This window comes from Peromyscus maniculatus, chromosome 7 (assembly GCF_049852395.1).
Source record: "Peromyscus maniculatus bairdii isolate BWxNUB_F1_BW_parent chromosome 7, HU_Pman_BW_mat_3.1, whole genome shotgun sequence".
NCBI classification, from domain to species: Eukaryota; Metazoa; Chordata; class Mammalia; order Rodentia; family Cricetidae; genus Peromyscus; species Peromyscus maniculatus.
The window spans coordinates 519,844-534,350 of NC_134858.1; the positions used below are offsets into that span (position 1 = coordinate 519,844).

The 14,507-nt window shown below is 37.3% G+C and overlaps 1 protein-coding gene across 2 annotated transcripts in view; it reads left to right on the forward strand.

Moving 5' to 3' along the window:
* Positions 1-14,507, forward strand: part of Cwf19l2 (CWF19 like cell cycle control factor 2) — a 102,523-nt gene that overhangs the window by 13,336 nt on the left and 74,680 nt on the right. For both annotated transcript variants that reach the window (XR_013052591.1, XM_006992011.4), the window contains exons 4-8: positions 2,389-2,499; positions 3,163-3,282; positions 5,436-5,526; positions 11,165-11,280; positions 12,750-13,420. Coding sequence is in view for 1 of the 2 variants with exons in the window: in XM_006992011.4 (XP_006992073.1) it covers positions 2,389-2,499; positions 3,163-3,282; positions 5,436-5,526; positions 11,165-11,280; positions 12,750-13,420 (1,109 nt within the window). In the remaining variant the exon portion in view is untranslated. The remainder of the gene's footprint in view (positions 1-2,388; positions 2,500-3,162; positions 3,283-5,435; positions 5,527-11,164; positions 11,281-12,749; positions 13,421-14,507) is intronic.

Sequence of the window (14,507 nt, forward strand, 5' to 3'; positions counted from 1 at the left end):
GATTTGACAATATAAACTTGAGTTAGGATAGAAATACATATGTAATGACCTTTTAAAAAAAGTATGTAAATATGAATAAGCTCTGGCATTTCAATCCAAATTAAGGAATGAATGAATGAATGAGTGAATGAGTGAATAAATAGAATCTGCTTTGCTTTGGGAAACAGTTGGCAGTTGATGTGGCAGAGTATAAATATGTTTTACATATTTTAATATATCACGTGACAGATATACTTGTGACTTAAGGGCTAGAGAGATAGCTCAGCAGTTAAGAGCATTTGCTGCTCTTTCAGAGGACAGAAGTCTAGTAGTTCTTAGCAGCAGGCCAGGGATGGCCCTCCCCCATGGATCACTAAATGAGAAAATGCAAGGAGGCATTTCCTCAACTGAGGCTCCTTCCTATGATGACTCTAACTTGTGTCAAGTTGACACAAAAACTACCCAGTACAACTGACCCTTTGTCAACTTGACAAACACATCACTATTAAGCCATAACCCTTCCTTTCTTATTCATTCCTAAGATCTCACATTAAGAACATAAATACCTTTAAAAGTCCCACTGTCTTTATAAACTTGAACACATTAAAATTTTAGTAACCAAATTTTTAAAATCCAAGGTGTAGCAGGAATCTTAAAAGTTCTTATTAATAAAATCAAACCCGAGGCCAGTTATTGGGGTAAATGCTGGTAGATCAGAGAGACAGAACAAGCCACAGCTATCTCAACTTGCCAGTTCCTCAGCTGATCCTGTTTCCTCAGACTGGAAGCCTCTAAGTCCTCATCCAGAATGAATCTCAGCTGAACTGTGTTGCTCCAAAGCCTGAAAGCTTAACCAGCCAAATGCTTAACCAGCCAAATGCTTGCTAAATGCTTCTAGTTTCTCATCCTCACGCCTTATATATCTTTCTGCTTTCTACCACCACTCTCTGGGATTAAAGACTGGCTTCCTGGGATTAAAGGCGTGTGCCACCATGCCTGGCTGTTTCCAATGTGGCCTTGAACTCACAGAGATTCAGAGGGATTTCTGTCTCTGGAATGCTAGGATTAAAGGCATGTGCTATCACTGCCTAACTAGTGGCTTTTCTGTTCTCTGACCCCAGATAAGTTTATTAAGGTACACAATATTTTGGGGAACACAATACCACCACACCAAGATCTTTCAAAATTCAAAGTTTCTCAACTGTGGTCTCCAGTAAAATATGTTCTTACTTTAAGAGGAAAAAAATCAGGGCACAGTCCCAATCAAAGCAAAACAAAATTCCAACTATCCATTATTTGGGATCCATTCACGATCTTCTAGACTCCTTCTGATTCTGCCTTCTGTAGCACACACAACTTGTCTTATGTTCTCCAACTGGCTCCACTCCATTGCTTCTCCTGTTCTTTGTGGTTATCCTTTGGTACTGTCATTTCCAAAATGCTGGGGTTCCTCTCTGCAACTGGCTGTACTTTCACCAGTAGCCACCTCTAATAGGCTCTCTTCATAGTGTCAAGCCTTGCTTCTTTTCATCACCACTTCAGTCCTGGGCCTTCAGCTGCTATATGTTTACTGAGGCTATATGTTCACCAGTGGCCTTTCCTGGCCTCTCATAGTGCCAAGCCTCAGCATGCCTTCAAAACCAGTGGAAGTAAGCCACTAAGCAGCTCTCCTCTATGGCCTCTGCATCAGCTCCTGCTTCCAGGATCCTGCCATTTTTGGAGTTCTTGTCCTGACTTCCTTCAGTGATGAAAAGCAATGCTGAAGTGTAAGCTAAATAAACCCTTTTCCCCACAATTTACTCTTTGGTCATGGTGTTTCGTCACAGCAGATAGACACCCTAACTAAAACAATTTGTGTGTGTGTGTGTGTGTGTGTGTGTGTGTGTGTGTGTGTGTATCTGAAACACATGGTCTTGATGTCCTGGATCTGTAGCTATGTCTGCCTGTTGTGAGTCATCAGTGTGAGTGCTAAGAACTACTAGACTTCAGTCCTCTGAAAGAGCAGCAAATGCTCTTAACTGCTGAGCTATCTCTCTAGCCCTTAAGACACAAGTATATCTGTCAAACTCCTTTACATGGGTGTTATTTCCCTGATACTATTGAGACAAACTTGTGAGTTCATTTGGACATTGGTAGAAATTGAGCCTTGCTATGGTGTTTCCCTTTCTAGCTTTTAATTTTATTTTTTGATATAACTTATGAGAGGAAGAATGGATTTGGCTATGTCTTTTGGACTCAAACCAAAGTAGGATTTTCATGTTATTTCTTGAGATTTTCCAGTATTATTTTTAAAAGGGGAAAACAATGAAATAATCTCTTCTAAGAAGCTGAATTATTTCCACTTAATGTCATTATTTTATGTATAAGTATGCAAATTATAAATGTCATGTATATGCTAAATGTTTCTAGAGCTCTGATGAGTGGGTTGAGGCCATCCCTTCCCAGACACCTGTTAAAGAAAAGACCTGGAAAGTGAAAGACAGAAGGCCAGAAAAAGCATGTGACAGCCACATTATGCAGGTGAGTACCCACCTGATTTAGAGAGAAATGGCTTCTGAAAGCAGATGAGTATTAAACTGATGGTAATAACTTCAGGAGAATTATACTTTAGCAGTAGTTCATGAACCCTCTCCACAGAAATGCTGAATGCTGGTGTCCAGACTGGCCTTGTCCTGATGTGGAAGGTAGATGCTCATCTGTGCTGCAGCCCTTCAGAGCTCTCTCAGCTGTGGTTGTTGGCATTTTCCTGTTCTGTTGGATTTACCTAATACTAGAAATCTGAATCTCCTGTCTAGTTCAGTTGCAGCTTTTTTTTCTCTTCCCCTTATGTCATAGTTTGCTTAACAATGCTTATAGTTTTGAGTACTGATTCATATACATACCTAAGAAAGAATATAGTTTACCCACTTAGCCACAGATACATGAAGAAAGGAGCTAACAATTCATTATGTGTGCGCGAGCCTATGTTGGCTGCCTTTCATATGCATTTGTTTACTCCTTAAAACAAACTTGAAAGGTGAGTTCTTTACCCCACTTTCATAAGGGAGAGGCTAAGGTGCAGCAAAATGAGAGGTGTGTTGAGAGTGGCTAACCACATAGTGTTTGCTTCTGCCTGGTGCCTGCAGTTTCTAATACTGAGAAGGTCTTAAGTACAGATTGAACTGGTTTCATTCTTTTAAACAGCGGGATGAGTGGATGACTGTTGATTTTATGTCTGTCAAAACTGTGTCCTCATCATCACTCAAAGCTGAAAAGGAATCTCTAAGGAAAATAGAGCGGGAGAAAGCCCAAGCGCTAGAACAGGTAAGGAATAGTTGCAATGCTTTAATTTTTTAATTTGCCGTATGTGGTGGTATTGTGTTCTTCAAAATATTGTGCACCCTTATAAACTTACCTGGGGCAGAGAACAGGACAGCCACAATATTAAACATACAGGATAGGCAGTGGTAGCACACACCTTTAATCCCAGCATTCCAGAGGCAGAAATCCCTCTGGATCTCTGTGAGTTCAAGGCCACATTGGAAACAACCAGGCATGGTGACACACGCCTTTAATCCTAAGAAGTGAGTCTTTAATCCTATGGAGTGATGGCAGAAAGCAGAAAGATATATAAGGCATGGAGACCAGAAACTAGAACCATTTAGCTGGTTAAGCATTTGGCTGGTTAAGCTTTTAGGCTTTTGAGCTACAGTTCAGCTGAGACCCATTCTGGATGAGGACTCAGAGGCTTCCAGTCTGAGGAAACAGGATCAGCTGAGGAACTGGCAAGGTGAGGTTGCTGTGGTTTGTTCTGCTTCTCTGATCTTCCAGCTTTCACCCCAATAACTGGCCTCGGGTTTGATTGGGTTAATAAGAACTTTTAAGATTCCTGCTATAGCCATAAAGTAAATGCCTTATTTGTAATAGCATTTTATTTGTGAAGTATGTTTTTTAATGATGTTTGATAACTAAGGACTGTGAAACAATTTTTTTAAAAACACTCATACACATAAAATAAAAATAAAAATGTGTTTTTTAGAGAAATATACTAGATTCTGGCTGGAAAGATGGGTCAGTGGTTAAGAGCATGACTGCTCTTCCAGAGGACCCAGGTTCAATTCCCAGAACCCACAGTGGGTGATTCAGGGCTGGCTGTAACCCCAACTTCAGGAGAGTCAATACTTCTGGCCTGGGCAGGCACCTGCATACATGTTCACATATTTTACACCGAGACACAGGCACATAAAATATATCTTTTAAAAGACATTCTAGATGTGTAAATCTAAGTAAATGGGGTTGAGCAATTATTGTCTGTTACATGACCCTTGAATTACAGTTGAACCATCAACTGAGCCTTCTTTATGTACACAAGTTAGTTATCATAAGAATGCTTTCAAGATGCCTAGAGTGCCATAAGAAATATTAAGCAAGCATGTTTGTTATTGTTTTCACTTTCGATGTCAAGAAAATAATGGGGAATCCTTAGAGACCACAACATATAGAAATGCTGAAGCTTGTGGCTTTCAGAGATTGTCTTAAAATTTACCTTTAATATAATATAGATCAACAAGTGAAAAATATAGCCAACTGATTTTGAGAGTTCTGTGGTCAGTGTTGTTTTTTGTTTTTTTGCTCCCAGTCTAATTTTAAAAGTAAGTTATGGTGATATATTGTATAACTTAATAAAATTTGCCTGAATATCAGAGAACAGAACAAGCCACTAGATTAAACATAGATGCCAGGGAGTGGTGGCACACACCTTTAATCCATTTGGATTTCTGTGAGTTCAAAGCCACCCTGGATTACATGAGATTGATTCAGCTGGAAGAGAAACAGAGCCAGACAGTGGTGGCACACACCTTAATCCCAGTATTTGGGAGTCACATACCTTTAATCCCAGCACTTGAGATCTCATGCCTTGCTTGGGAAGCTCACATGCCTTTAATCCCGGCACTAGCAAGGAGATGATGGGCGGAGAAAGGTATATAAGGCGTGATGAGACAGGAACTGGCCTTTTCAGGCTGAGGAGTCCTAGAGGTAAGACATGGCAGTGGCTTGTTCCTTTGTCTCTCTGATCTTTCAGCATTTACTGCAGTATCTGGCACCAGGTGTTTTACTAAAAGACTTTTTAACATTCAAGCTGCAGTAAGTATGGTAATTGTGTTGGTTTGTAATCAAGCTGCTACCCTTGGGGAGCATTGGAAAACAGGATTTTTTTTAATGTCTTACCTAAACTTTGGAATATCTTGTGTAAAACTCTGAGTTAGATGTCAAAGTTTTGAGAAATGGTAGGTGCTCAATAAAGACACATGAACATTAGTTAGACATGGTTACCTGCAAGTTAAATAACGTGTCTAAAGAATTTTAAATGGTTTGTTGAGGCTCATATATTCAACTGTTAGCCTCAAATTAGTTAGTAATCATTTCCATGGTGGATTGACTTTTACACTCTAAACTTTCAAAATGTCTTGTTCTAGTCCAAACTACAAGAAAGAGAATTGAATCCATATTGGAAGGACGGTGGGACAGGTCTACCATCAGAAAATTGTATACCGGCAGTTACTAAAGGTATTTTTATATTTTTTGTGGACTTGCAGGAGAGGAGTAAATATGATTAAAGTTTGTTATATATGTGTGTGACAATGTCATAATGAAACCCACTATTTTTTGTAGTTAATATGCACTAATAAAAGCATACAAATTCTTTAAGTTTAGTGTTCTTAAGAGAATGATTTGAGTTTATATATAACAAAATATTTATGAAATACCTGCAGTCTTTTGAACTCTTATTTACATTATTATTATTTAGAAAGTTTACTGTTAACGTATTTTGGAGCAAGATGATTCAGTATATATTGTGAATAATGACCATCATTTGCAAGTTTTTAGTTTAAATGGGCAAAGTTTAAGACAAAGCATGATCATGGGAAACTGTATATTGCATTTGTTTGTTAATTCTATAGCAAAATATAAAAATATATTTAGTGTAACATTTATGTAAATAATGTATGAACATTAAAGATGCAATTTTATTGCTTTTAGAAGTTCTTCATTTGTCAGCATTCATAAAATTTGTGGTGTTCTTAGGAGGTATTTTTCAGTTGATGGAGCATCACATAATGCTTAGTACGTTGTATTGCCAATTCAGTGATAGGTCCAATTGCAATTTAACCAGAATAAAATAAAATTGTGAATAATAATATTATCTTTTTGTCTTAGTTATTTATCAGTAATATTCTATTTATGCTGGTCCCAAGTAAATACACAAAGGCTTATATTAATTATAAATGCTTAGCCAGTAGCTCAGGCTTGTTACTAGCTAACTCTTTTTTTGTTTGTTTGTTTGTTTTTTTGTTTTTCGAGACAGGGTTTCTCTGTGTAGCTTTGCGCCTTTTCCTAGAACTCACTTGGTAGCCCAGGCTGGCCTTGAACTCACAGAAATCCGCCTGCCTCTGCCTCCCGAGTGCTGGTATTAAAGGCGTGCGCCACCACAGCCCGGCTAGTAGCTAACTCTTAAACTTAAATTAACCCATATGCTTTGCCACGTGGCTTGGTACCTTTTCTCAGTACGGCATGCCCATCTTGCTCTCTCTGCATCTGCTGGTGACTCTCTGACTTCTCCCTTCCTCTTCCTAGAATTATCCTAGTCTGGCTCTTGAGCTCAGTCTCTTCCTGCCCAGCTATTGGCCAATCAGCTTTTTATTAGCAAATGAGTGTAATACATATTCATATTGTAGAAAAGAATTGTTCCACAGCAGATTTTTATTTATAGATCATTTCTATTTGGCTCCTTCTTAAGAGTCTTTATTGTCTGTGAGCATGAAGCCACCAAATCCACTCAAAGACATCTTTAGAATTTTTACTTAGTAATTTTACTTCGTTATTAGTGACTGTACATTGTAGGCAGAGTTTTCCAGTCCCGACATCCCACTCCCAAATAACCACTCAGAGTCTTAATATTAATTGAAATGCTCAGCCAATAGCTCAGGCTTATTACTAACTCACTCTTACATTTTAAATTAACCCATATTCTTTATTTATGCTCTGCCATATACATGGTGGTACCTTTATTAGCATGGCACATTCATCTCCTGCTCCCTCTACATCTGACTGGCAACTCCTCTAACTCAGCCCTCCTTTCCAGTGTTATTAGTTTGAATGTCCCACATATACTTCCTGCCTTGCCACCATACAATTGGCTTTTTATTAAACCAATTCAAGTGACAAATCTTCACAGTGTACAAAAGGATTATTCCACTGCAGCACATTTTTATTCTGCTCTTAGCATTGACAGAAATGTCTCTACCAGATTAAGTATTAGTAATAGTAGTCATACAAAGCTTTCTAGAAAGTTAACAGGTAGGGAACAATCAGTGATTCGGTGATTTGTCTGTACTCATGTGAGTAGTAAGGGACCAGGCCTCAGATTCACATTGGAGCATTCATTGCTGAAGATTATTGAGAAGACTGATTTCTTCATGTGCTTGGTAGACACTGGTTTATGGGCTTTTTCAGTGAACTCTTGTTGGTTCTTCCTCCTCTTCTCTTTTTGGACTTTTCTGTCAGAATCTTTAAGTTGAAAGGATTGTTAAAGGTGGCTTTAATTAGCTGCATTATTTAACATGAAGATGGAAAAGTTCAAAGAAATGATTTGTTTTTTAATGTTAAAAATATATAGTACTAGCAGTGTTATGCCCAAAATACCCCCCAGAGAGACCACTAAAGACCAAGGATGCCCAGAATGCAAAAGCAAGGTTTATTTTCATTTCTAATTGAAACAGGGAACTCGTTTCAAGCACTTACTCGTCTCAGCGCAGCGAGGCAGGGAGGAGTTGCTCTTTCTTTGTGAGGCTGGCTTTTTAAAGGCAAAAACCATGAGTCCCTGCATGTTGTGGGGGAGTTAGTATGGGTACAATTCTAATTGGCTAAATCTTCCTGGGCCTCCATGTTACCTTATTTTAGTTTGTCTGTTTGCTCTGTTAGAACTTTTAGAGCCTGTTTCCAGAGTTGAGAAGTGCCATTTCTGGCGCTGGTTAATCAGTCACCACCAAATGGCCTGGCTTTTGTCCGGCATTTGGGGCACTCTTTTTGTTAATTAGTTGCTACCAGATGGCTGTACTTTTAAGTTTCTGGGGCTGGTGCTGTCATTTCTGGGAGCTTGAAACTGGCCTGGGTCTATCTATATTAAGATATCTTTGTCTAAGCCTCCTTCGTCTTAGAGAATACAGTGAGGGTCTCACAGCAGCAAGTCTAGGTTTTCTGATGCTCAATTTATTGTTTTTTTATGTATTAACTTGTCTTCTGAGAGAAATGGAAGAGATTTCTAGTGTTTGTTTGGTAGTGGTTTATTACAGCATAACTTATTAAAACCTTGAAATTAAAACTTAATTCTAGACTTACTTGGATAAAAATAGGTTTGGAATACCTAAATGTGGCATACTCTTGAATTTACTGTAATTATTGACAGACCATTTTTTCAGCACAGAAGGCTGAAAAAAACTTGCTATTTTCATGGTGTGAATTATAGTGTGTTTAACAGTTTTCATGAGTGCTAAATATTCATTAAAGATTTGTTGATTGAATCTGAGAATGCTGTTGCAAGTGAGTGGATCTGTTTCCTTTAAAATATTAAATTGGGTGATTTCTCAGTAGTATATTAGTATCATTCCTAGTGATAACACTAATAAGACTGTTCAGTTTATTTTATCAACCACAGTTGATGATGCATAGATATTCCTAAAGTTAGGATTCAAGTTGTGACTGAATTGTTGGGTTTTTATTCCTGTTAGGTTTCCTTCATACACAGTAGCATATGGGAATCAGTCTTATTTTTGTTCTCCTGGATTTCTCTCTAGACTGCTAATATCTTAGTGACAGTTGAGGAGAGATTGTCATGATGCCCAGTTGTTACTTGATTAGTTTTCTAGATGATTCTGTGGACTCAGTGATCTAATTATGTAGTTGGAACATTAATAAAGACATAAATTACTGGGGATTTTTTACTTATCACCATGCTGACTGCAGATTTGGGTTAATCCTTGGATGCTTACAGCCTGTAATTTACACTATGTAAGTAGAAAAGAACAAGTAAAATAAACTTTTGAATGAAAAGTGGCATCGTTAGAGATCTAGGCTTGAATCACAAAGTGTTTTAGATCTTTAAAGAAAGGCCACATTGTATTAAAAGTATTGCTTAGGAAATGTTGACTTTTGAGTAAAACAGTACAATTAATTTGAATATATTTTTTTTAGAAAAAATCTCTTTTGCTTTTGATTCTGTCTCTGAACTTAAAAAAATATTTTTATTACTTTTATTTATATATACATGTGGAGGTGGCGTGCTATGTGAATGGGAATGCAGGTGCCCATGCAGGCCAGATATGTCATTCTGGAGCTAGAGTTATAGACAGTTGTGAGCCAACTGATGTGAGTGTGGAAACTGAATTCTTGGGTCATCTGATAGAGCAGCACATGCTCTTAACCGCTGAGCCATTACTTTGTTCATTCTTAAGCCTCTTATCAAAGTCTGACATACATAGAAAAAGTACCTAAACCACAGATGAAACAGAGTGAAGATTGTCATAGAGTGTAGATGAATTTTAAATGGTCTTATTAAATAAATAAAACAAAACAAAACAACAACAACAAGAAAAACCAGGGAGCCAAATATGGGGGTGAATGCCTTAGATCAGGGAAATAGGGAAAGCCACTAGCCAACCTTACCTCAGCAAAAAATGAGCAACTTCCTGTTTACCCACACCTATATGCCTTGCTGTTCTGCCATCTGATTTGCTCTCTCCACCCATCTACTTCACTTCCTCTTCCTGCTCAGCTCTGTTACTTTCTATCTTTCTGTACAGACCTCCAGAACTTCATGGTTAACTAGTGTTAGAATTAAGGTGTGTGCCACCACACCTGGTTCTGTTTCCAGTGTGGCCTTGAACACACAGAGATCCTGCCTGCTAAGTGATAGGATTAAGGGCGTGTGCTACCACTGCCTGACTTCTTTGTTTACTTACAATGGCTGGCCTTTTTCCTCTGATCACCAGGCAAGCTTTATTTATCAAAGCACAAATAAAATATCACCACATTTCAGCACAAATAAAATATAAACACAATTGCGTGTTGTGGAAAGGCAGCACACAGTTGGAGAAACAACAGTTTTAACAACTCAAGAATGTTTTTGTTCCCTGCTAGTAACTCTGTCACTGGAGGGTTAATCATTATCTTATTTTCTAGCACCAAAAATGAGTTCTACACTTCATCTTTTTATTCTTTTGTCCACATTTGAAGTTCTTCCATATTGTTGTGAATAACTGTAGTCCATTTATTCTCTTTGTTGTATTTAAGAATGTATCAGGATCTCCATGTCCCTCTCTGGTGATGGACTTTTCCATGCTTGAGCTATTGGTAGGCTGTTCTGTTATGAAGATTCTTGTGTATGTCTCCAAGAGCCTGTGTGTGTTTCTTGGCTCTAGAGCTGGAGGGATCTAAAAGCAGTCTTCATTGGAGCAAGGAAAATCAGGAACAGAGTTTTAATTTAAGTAATCAATTAAATTTCTTTGTGCAGATTGAAAATGAGACACCACACACACACACACACACACACACACACACACACACACACACACACACACACACAGGTCATTGAAGGCATTCATATACTCATAGTTGCTAATCACAACTAAAGTTTAGCTTAATGACATTATCTTCTATAACTTTCTTATTTATTATTTGTGTTGCTTTCTCTTCTGGGCATATTTATTTCTTATTTCTGGAAGTGCCCATCCCCTATATATTTTAAAATAAATCCAACTGGAAGGTCAGAGAAAATTCCATAGAATAATGCTTAGGCTGAGCATGATGACACATGCTCTTAATCCCAGGATTTAGGAGATAGAGGGAAGCATTTCTCTGTGAGTTCAAGGCCAGTCTGGTCTACATAGTGAGTTCTAGGCCATCTAGGCTGCATAATAAGACCCTGCATTAAATAAATAATTCTTAACTTCTTTGATTTTTCTATAACTTTATTGAATTATATAATTTTATGCTTGTTTTTAAATTTATAAGTAGTTTTGTTTCACTTTCCTATTTTATCATAACAAGCCTTGGTAGCTTGCATAGGTGAGTATTTAAATACATAGTGAATATTAATTGTGTAATAACCACCTAAGAAATACAACTGATGCTTATTATTGGAATTTAGCTTCAGGAGTAGAAGATGGAGGATTAAGCTGGCTAAGAAAGTCTTATCAAAGAATGAAGGAACAAGCTCAAAAAGAAAACAGAAACTTTGAGGATATTGTAGTGGAAAAATATGGGGTAAGCATTGTTTCATAGTTATTTGAAAAACTAAATGTCTTTGTTTTGAATAATGCAACATTTTGAGTTAAATTAATATTATATTTATCTTCATTCTTTTAAGTAATTTCCTGCTTCTTCTTATGTAAGAATATTGCTTAAAAAATGTTTTTTATAGCCAGGTGGCTGTGGTGCACACCTTTAATCCCAGCACTCGTGAGGCAGAAGCAGGTGGATCTCTGTGAGTTCGAGGCCAGCCCGGGTTTTAGAATAAGTTCCAGGAAAGGCACCAAAACTATACATTTGTAAATTTATTTATGTGCCCGTACTCAGGAAGTACTCATGCCACAGGGCCCATGTGGAAGTCTAGGCCCAGCTTAAGGGAGTCAGTTCTTTCCTTCCATCATGTTGTTGTCTTCTACATGTGAATCCCAGGTATTGAACTCAAGTCATCAGACTTGGTAGCAAGTGTCTTTAGCTACTGAGCCATCTTGCCAGCCCATCCTACATCTTTTTAAGATTAACATAATGAACGTAAAACCCAAGTTTGTAAAACTTAAAATGTGTGTATGTTCAATATAAAAGTAGAATTTTTTTCTCATTGGAAGAAAATTTAAATAATACAGGGGAGTCTCTGTAGTACACCTTTAGAGATAAGCACTGCTGACATACTGGTCGACTCTAAAGCTTCATATTTTGTAGCATTTTGGCAATGTGACTATGCTTCATCATATATTTTTAAGCCATTTTGATGTCTTTTGTTTTCAGGTAATATGTCCAGTTTTTGCAAAGATTTTTATTTTGAGTAGAATTAGATACCTTAATCTGTAAGTCTTTCTCTTTCTGTCTCCATCCCAAAGGACCTTCTGTTCAAGAAAATCAGTTGTGTTGAATCCTCTGTTTATTTTTTCATGTTTTTCTCCCATCATCCTTTTATCTGGAAGTACTAAAATGTAGTTATGAGGGTCTCTAGAATCAAATGTCCATGTGTATTTTTTTTTTTTTTGGTCTTAAAACATGCATCTCTTTACTATTGTTTCTCAAACTTTAGAGAATTTATTGGTCTATTTGATTTTTAAAAATTTATTTCATTCAATGTACCTGAACATTTTTCCTTCATTTATTAGTCTTATTTTTAAGCACTTTTTTTCACAAGGATATATAGTTTTAGCAGCATAGTAACCTCTTGAATCTTAACAGTATGAATTAATTATAACTTTTTAAAAGTTGTGTCTATGGTGTCTGTGTGAAACTCTGTTGTATGGAACATTTGTTCTTAGTGCATCCCTTTTTGAAAATTTTAATTTGATTCGATTTTTTTTAATCTACTTATGCTTTTTAAAGTATTACTGTTGTGATTTTTGTGGTTCTGCCTATTTTGGTGGGGGTATTTTTACTGTACTATTTAACAGTGCATCATGACACAGTGTCATGTGGGAGACAAGACACTGAAACTTTCTTAATTGTAGATATATTATTCTTTCTTACAGTCAATGGAAATATTTCAGTCAAAATTAAAAGAAGCTGAAAAAATTGCATGCAAAAGAGAAGACTGTGGACGGGAACCGTGGAGGAAGCTTGCATATTCAGATAGAGCACAGTGTAGTCAAGCAAGTGGCACTTCAGACTTAGTGAAATGTAAGAAGCACTCAGAGGACAGACACTTTGCAAAAGAGGTTGCAAACAGTAGCAGCAGCAGCAGCAGCAGTAGCGACTATAAGTTTAGTGGTCTTGACTTAGGGAAGAGATCTGGGTCTTTAGAAAAATGTAGAAGAGAGTCTGCCCTAGAACAAAGGCAAGAATCTTCTGGAAATTTGAGACCTAAATTCTTAAAACCCTCTGATGAGGATCAACTATCATTTCACACCAAGAGGAGAAATTTTGAACCATCTACTTCATCTACATTAGTGGCTCCGGCTTCTTTACATTGTGATTTTAAAAAACTCACAGAGAACAGTGAAGAAAATTTGACTTCCTGGATCCTGCCTGGTGGGAGAGAAGGAAACCAAAAACATTCAGATCAAAAGCCACTGGAAACCTGGAGCAGGAGTGCTGATCAGCACTCTCCAGGAGATAGGAGAGAACATTTGCAGGCTGAGAACTTGAGGGGTGAACTACCAAGAAGAGGACATCTGCAGGATACAAAGTCAACATTTGCTGGGTATTTTATGTATTTTTATGTATTATATGTATTTTTTCAGTTAAGTTCTTGAGTGGGATCAGAAAACTTGATTTTTGTGGCCCTCTTGGAAGTAGGAAAAAAATGTGTCCAAAATGTAAGGACTAATTTCCACTTAAGCGATCATTTAATTACATAAAAGATCTGGGGAGATTGTTCAAATTGCTGGAGTAGCAATGTTGTGTATCCAGTGCTCCAGCAGAAAGATGGGAGGTGGAAACAGCAGAAACCCCTAGAAGCCAGATAGTCTTTGGAAACTGAAGCAGACATTTTGTTATAATGACTGGATAACCATGACAGGGACTAGAAAAAGTCAATATGTACAGTAACAAAAAAATGAGAGACCCTGTTTCAAACAACCTGGAAGGCGGCACCAACACTAAAGGTGGCCGTCTGACCTCCGCATTGTTTCCATGTGCCACTGAAGGGAAATTAATATTGACTGAATAACCATGGCAGGGATTAGAAGTCAAACTACCCAGGCTTTATTCCAGGTGCATTGTCATTTCTAGTCCCCAATTGCCAATGAATGAGGGCATTAATTATTGATATCATTAATATTGGCTTAGCATTTGTGTACAATGTATTGGTCTTGTTTTCTGTGAATGTAGATGAGCCATGTGTGCAAAGCTTCCATATGTCGTTACTATTCTTTCTGGTTGTTCCAGATTTCCTGAATGTTTTGTGTTATGACTTTTTTGGCTTTGGTGTTTTTTTTTTTTTTTTTGTTTGACTGATGAATCTATTTCCACTATTGTAACCTCTATGCCAGAGATTCTCTCTTCCATCTTTTATTCTGTTGATTATGCTTGCATCTGTAGTTCCTGTTCATTTACTCAGGTTTTCTATTTCTAGCATTCCCTCGGTGTCTTTTTCATTGTTTCTATTTCAATTTTCAGGTCTTGAACTTTTTCCTTCACATGTTTAGTTGCTTTTTCGTGTTTTGTTTGTTTGCCTTTCTTTAAGGGATTTGTTTATTTGTTCCAATTTTTTTGTTTGTCTTTTCTTCAATTTCCTTAAGGGAATTTTCATTTCCTCTTTAAAGGTCTGTCATCTTCATAAAGTTATT